The 6,780-nt window shown below is 38.8% G+C and overlaps 1 protein-coding gene across 2 annotated transcripts in view; it reads left to right on the top strand.

Annotated features, from left to right (window-relative positions):
- LOC106871258 (serine-rich adhesin for platelets) overlaps positions 1-6,780 on the top strand; it is a 179,279-nt gene that overhangs the window by 147,827 nt on the left and 24,672 nt on the right. For both annotated transcript variants that reach the window (XM_052976698.1, XM_052976699.1), the window contains 2 exons: positions 3,321-3,455; positions 5,891-5,953. In XM_052976698.1, the coding sequence (XP_052832658.1) occupies positions 3,321-3,455; positions 5,891-5,953 (198 nt within the window). The remainder of the gene's footprint in view (positions 1-3,320; positions 3,456-5,890; positions 5,954-6,780) is intronic.

Genomic DNA, 6,780 nt, shown 5'->3' with positions numbered 1-6,780 from the left:
TATATATATATATATATATATATAAATCTATGTCAGCGAAACTGAGTTCTAAAAGTGCTGTATATCCCACCCACACTTAACAAGAAAATTTCTCACACACTCTACAACAAACCAAACTACATCTCCTCTCTTCCTCACATTTCCTCCTTCATACAATATGCCTAGCTCTCAATCCTGTCTCACTGCCCTGTCCTCTGTATCATTGTTATCCAGTAGTTCCCCCCACCGCTGACTCTATATATAACCAGGTTTTCGCTACTCATTCCTCCCTCCTCCACACTCTTTGATCACACTTCCTTCACAATATCCTGCCATTTATATTATGGAGTTCGAACCTCAAGGATATTCCTTGGCACTTGCCACCATCTATATCTCTCTCCTACTTTACTCAACAATCCCATTTATATTCTGATATCCATCCCTTGTGAGTATGCCCAGCACTTTGCTACCATCACTATCCTGCTGTCTCCTACTATCTCTCTCTCTCCTTTTCCTACACTTCTTTCAGGTTGGGTAACCACATATTTCCTTTGCAGCAGCGCACCTGTTTCTGTCTTCATTCCTAGTTTCTCTCTCTCTCTCTCCTCCAGCCGGGTAACCTTGTACCTCTTCTACAGCAAGACACCTGTTTCTGTCTCACTATAACCTTTCATCATCTGACACAAGATCATCTCCTCCAAGTTACTTGGTGACCCTGTCAGTGCAGGTTCCACCTAAAAAGCACTCAGTCCACTCTGCTGGGTGGTTTGTGTTATGAAGGGTATCCAGCTGTAAAAACCATGCCAGAACAGTTACAGAAGTCTGGTGCAGGCTTCTTCCTGGCTGGCTCCTGTCAAACTGTCTCACCCATGCCAGCATAGAAGATGGACGTTAAATGATAATGATGATATATAATGGGTTTCTTTCAGTTTCCATCAACCAAATCCACTCACAAGGCTTTGGTCAACCCAAGGCTATAGTAGAAAACACTTGCCCAAGGTTCCACACAATGGGACTGGACTTTGAACCATGTGGTTGGAAAGCAAACTTCTTACCACGCAACCACGTTTGCACCTACTCCAAGACATATTATCTAGTATAATATAATACAATATATATATGTATATGTATATATGGCATGTAAAAAGCACCTTTCGAGCGTTGGGCCTCATGGAGGCAAGGTGGCTGATACTGGTGGCACATGAAAAGCACCTTTCAAGTGTTGGGCCTCACAGAGACAATGATAAATGAGTGAGACCTTTGACATTATGCTGTGCTTAAGAAGAAGACCCACGAAGCCAAATGAAATCATAGTCATGGCAGATACTGGTGTCTCCCAAATGACACCTGTGCTGGTGGCACATAAAAGCACCCATTACACCCTGGGAGTGGTTAGCATTCGAAAGGGCATCCAGCTTTTGAAGCCATGCCAAATCAGACTAGAGTCTTGTACAGCCTTCCAGGCTTGTTTTAGTTTCCGTCTACCAAATTCACTCACAAGGCTTTGGTTGGTCTGAGGCAATAGTAGAAGACACTTGCCTAAGGTGCCATGCAGTGAGACTGAACCCAGAACCATGTGGTTGGGAAGCAAGCTTCTTAACACACTGCCATGCCTGCACTTATATGTGTGTGTGTGTGTGTGTGTGATCATCATTAACACCCACTTTTCCATGCGTTAGAATTTATTGTGACAAATTATTGTGATATGAAGGATGCCCTTCATGTCACCAACCCCTCACCTGTTTCCAAGTAAGTTAATACTTTCCCATGGCTAGACATGTTTTACAAAGGAAAACTTGAAGTAAATGACCCCACGTGTGTGATGGTGATGTTCATTTACAACCTCACATGCTGTTGAGACAAGGGTGGACACACACACACACACACAAATTATTTTTTTACTGATGAAACTCAAAGTAGATAAAAGCTATAGATAACAGCCTGGAAAATATTAGGTGAAAAGAAAACTCTTGGATTGATAAAAAGTCCTTGAAGGCTGTTCATGGTACTCGCATCTACATCTTCATGTCTTCTGTAAACAGCAAACATTTGGCAAGCTATCAGAATCATTATTGCATTAGACAAAATATTTAGCCACATTTCTTCTGATGCTTTATATTCTGAGTTCAAATTCTGCTGAAGTCGACTTTGCCTTTCATTCCGTTTGGGGTTGATAAAATAAATACCAGTGGAGCACTGGAGGTTGATGCAATTAACTAACACCTGCTCTCTACAAAATTGCTGGCCTTGTGCCAAAATTTGAGACCGTTATTTATAGCTTTCTCTACCTCTAGTTTTGCCATTAGAAATATAACTTCATATCTCTTGAAGTTTCTACATTCTTATGTGAACACATATATTATATTGATTTCAAATTTTAGCACAAGGCCAGCAATTTTGGGAGAGGGCAAGTTGATTGCATCAACCCCAGTACTCAACTGGTACTTATTTTATTGGTCCCAAATGATGAAAGACAAAGTCAACCGTGCCAGAATTTGAACTCAGAACCTGAAGATGGATGAAATGATGCTAAGCGTTTTGCCCAGTGCGCTAGCGATTGTGCCAGCTTGCCATCCTAAAAACATATATTATATTGAGAAGTAATGTTTGTTGCCACTCCAATGTCTTTTTCACAAACTTCCCTCTGAGGATTGAATACTGGAGATGGCACACTACAATGCCAGCATCCAATTCAGAGCTTCCTCTGTTTCCAACACTCGACAAACATTACTTCTCAGAATAGTTATTTCATCTCTTATAGAGATTTTCTAACTAGCTATATATTATACTAGCTTAAAAGCTGCACTCCGTGCAGACTTTTAAGCTAGCTCCTGCAGAGGGCTGATTAGGCCTGTGACCCAAAACTAAAGGGAGCGATAATAATAAAGCATTTATTGGTACCCTACCAATATGGTATGACTTTAAATTCATTTTAAATGAAAAGCTTGTATGTTCTCAAATTTTTCAAGTTCTTTTAAAATCTGAATTTTCAACTGTTAGCATTTAACTAATCCTCATCCAAACCTGATCCCAATGCTGGATGTTCAAGAACCAAATGAGGGCCTGATTTTCAATCCCAATATTATCCTGATCCCCAAAAAGGTATAATATGTCTATGTAGAGCAAATGTTGACTGAGATACAGAGATCCTTGATGGACAGACAGAATTTCACATTTATTCTTATAGGTTAGCTTTACTCAAATCACATCTTTTCGTACAGTTCACCTGAAGGGGTCTTTGAATGGGGCCCTTAATAGTCTTATTCTAATAGCTGGATACATTTAAAGGACAGTAACTCACCACCATAGATGTCTTTAAACTTGTCTCTGTTTTGTTCCAGGTCAGCTCTGCAAAGTTTACACAAAGTTATCAACACAGCCAATGTTCACGACTACATCCCCAAAGGCCTCACTCACACATGGGTTGGATATTACAAGGCCAGAATAACGTCTGATCTCTCATGTATAAAGGAATGGTAAGTAATAGATTTCTTTATCTCTCTTTTTCATGATGTGAGTGAATGGGCCTTCACAGAGCATGCACCTGTAGACCGAAGAAGGACAATGAGGAGAGGGTACTTGCATAATTATGTCTTGTGACCACAGCTTTGTGGTGTTTCCATAGGTAACTCTCTGAGTCTCATACCTTTTTAGGAATTATTCATTGTTTGTTTGTTACTGTTATTCTCCATTTCATACATTCTTTCATATTATACCCCATTGTATCGTCCTGTTTTGTCCTCAATGTCTTTGCCAACCATTTATTAATGGCACCACCACCACTTTCACTTATCTCCTTTTTCTTGAATTATTTAGACAATTATGGGAAACAACTCCTGGCCTTATTAGATGCCTTTGGCAAAGAGTAGCTTTTGCTGTCTGGAGTTGTCTCCTGTTTTTAAACAAACTCATGTAGTCGTTGACTTACATGGCCTCTTTCTCACCACCTAATTGTTTCTATCTTGTTATTGCTTGACTGCATAACTATGTCTTGTGTGTATGATGGATGTTTCTTGATCTGCAACATATATTAACAATTCTATCTATGACCTTTGATATCTGCTTCTATGTTGTTAGACTACATAGTTTTTGTAACCTGTTGGCCGTATACTGTCTTGATTTTGTCATGGAAACTGGTTTGGTGTTTTTGTAAAGGGTGAACCATGTTACTGTTAATGAAGATCTATTTATGTGATTGAAATCTTTTACAAAAATCTTGTATGTCTTTATTGTTCACTTCTATCTAATCTGTCACCTGATCTTTCTAACACCACTGCCTTGCCCTTGGGCAACTTTGGTGGAGTCCACTCTTTTGCAAGCATTTGGTCCACCTAGGTCTCCAGTTTGAGGATACTTTCCACCACTCTACAGTTTCTGAGTCCTGGAAAGGAACATTAGCACTGTTTTTCTACCTGACTAAATGATTTAAAAAAAAGTAAAAGACCTGCTTGCAGCCATGGCTGTGTGGTAAGAAGTTTGTTTTCCAACTACATAGTTCCAGGTTCAGTCCCATTGCAACAGGAAAACACAAGCCTGTACGGATTGAAGTGAAATTTAGGAAGATACGTCTGTCAGTAATTTGTTGTTGTTTGTTTGTAAATAGCAATTCAAAACTTAGACTTATATATATATATATATATATATATATATATATATATATATATATATATATGTATGTATATTGTGCGGGTGGCACATAAAAGACACCATTTCGAGTGTGGCCGTTTTTGTGCAGGTGACACGTAAATGCACCCACTACACTCTCTGAGTGGTTGGCATTAGGAAGGGCATCCAGCTGTAGAAACTCTGCCAAATTAGATTGGAGCCTGGTGTAGCCATCCGGTTGCACCAGTCCTCAGTCAAATCGTCCAACCCATGCTAGCATGGAAGGCGGACGTTAAACGATGATGATGATGATGATGATGATATATATACAAATATATATATATATTTATATACAAATATATAAAAAAAACAACGCTCATTATTATATTAGGAGATTATACATACATTTTAACACTTTACAGTATACTTACATGTATACATAATTCTTTACATAAATCTAAAACCAGAGGATTACTAAAGGAAGACCGGAATTTAAGACCACGATACAATATGCATTTCATTGCGATTATAATTTTTATGTTCAATTATGTTTCTCTACCAAAGTTCCTGTTATATTTCAATGAGTGTTTCCAAAACTTTTACATAGTAACTCCTGAAGACTTATCAACATGTGTGCATTCAAGTCCTGCAAATATTTTCATTACCCAGGTGACACACACAGCATTACAAACACAGCCTGCACATTCCATGATTCCCATTTGGATCGATCATGTACCGGACAAGATATATGGATTATTTTTCCATTGGGAGCAATCAGATTCATTTTTAGTATTCTCGTTTGTGAGAGCAGTCAATTTATTTCAGATATTCTCATTTTAAAAAACATCTCTGGTTAATCATTGACAGGATGTTGGTGTTGCGTTGGTGGAGGTTTGCGCTCTATTGTTGTTATTATTATTATTATTAACAACTCTGGTTTTGTTGGAATTTTTGGAGTTTTGCATGCATAGCAGGCTTGCTGCCTGCAGCTTATGGTCCCATGCTATCTATTCTTTTTAACTGTCTAATACCGTCCTGATTATTCTGGTCGTGTGAAGGAGGCAGACCTTTTGTAACAGTTCTATTGGGCACTTTATTCCAATTTCCTTTATATTCCTCTTGACGCCTTCTGATACTGTTCCCAAGGACCCAACAATAATTGGCACGGTCTTCACCTTCTTCGTTATCCATAGTTGAGCTATTTTGTATTGTATATATCTATTTATTTTTATTATTATTGGGGATTTTTGGTGAAATGTTTATCCCTTGATTGTCATAAAGTTCTTCCCACTGTTTTCCCCTACAGGAACAAAATGGATGACATTGAATCCTTTGCAGCTGACTCACCTTATTCAACAGAGAAGCCTGAGTAAGTTACTCCTAGCTTTCAGTTTTGTCATTTCCATCTCTCCATCCTGCTCTGCTCTATTCTCTCTTCCAGCATACTATGCTACATGTCTGCTTGTCTTTCTCATCTCTCCATCCTGTTCTGAACTTTTTGTCAGTTATTTCTCTGTCTTCTGTCATTTCATATCTAGTAACATCTGTTTTTGCTATATATCTGTAGATTCACACCTTTCCAGTAAACTACTTAAGATCTCTCTCTCTCTCACACACACACACAACTGTGGTAGTTGAGTAGGTGTATATTATAAACCAATATCTTGAAGTGTGCACAACTGAACATATGAGACCAGCCATATTGGAGGATGGTGTGGCTGTCATGATAGGTCCTTGCTCAGTTTCCCAATTTGCTTCTGTGATGAAGCGTACTGAACCTATGTGGAAAGCTGAATCCTCTACAGTAGCCCAGCAAGACATTCCACTACAATATTGCTGCAACTGTTACTCATGGCAGTAAACTCTCAGTACACTCTGTAAAGTGGTTGGTGTTAGGAAGGGCATCCAGCTGTTTGAAAGACTATGGAACCTGGTGCAGCCCCTGGCCTTGCCAGTTCCTGTCAAGCTGTCCAACACATGCCAGCATAGAAAATGGATGTTAAATGTTGATGATGATGATGAACTCATAGGAACTGGCCAAAAACAAATCAAACTCTCAGCCAAGAGGAACCAAATATTCTTGTTTCATATTCCTGGTAGCACTGCTAATAAATAGTGCAAATTTAAAATATAGTTCCATTATCATATCTGATTGTCTTGATTCATTACCACAGCAAATTAGCTGTGTTACATTAC

This window comes from Octopus bimaculoides, chromosome 25 (assembly GCF_001194135.2).
Source record: "Octopus bimaculoides isolate UCB-OBI-ISO-001 chromosome 25, ASM119413v2, whole genome shotgun sequence".
Taxonomy (NCBI): domain Eukaryota; kingdom Metazoa; phylum Mollusca; class Cephalopoda; order Octopoda; family Octopodidae; genus Octopus; species Octopus bimaculoides.
The sequence above is the reverse complement of the archived record's forward strand: the minus strand, read 5'-3'. Positions and strand labels throughout refer to the sequence as shown.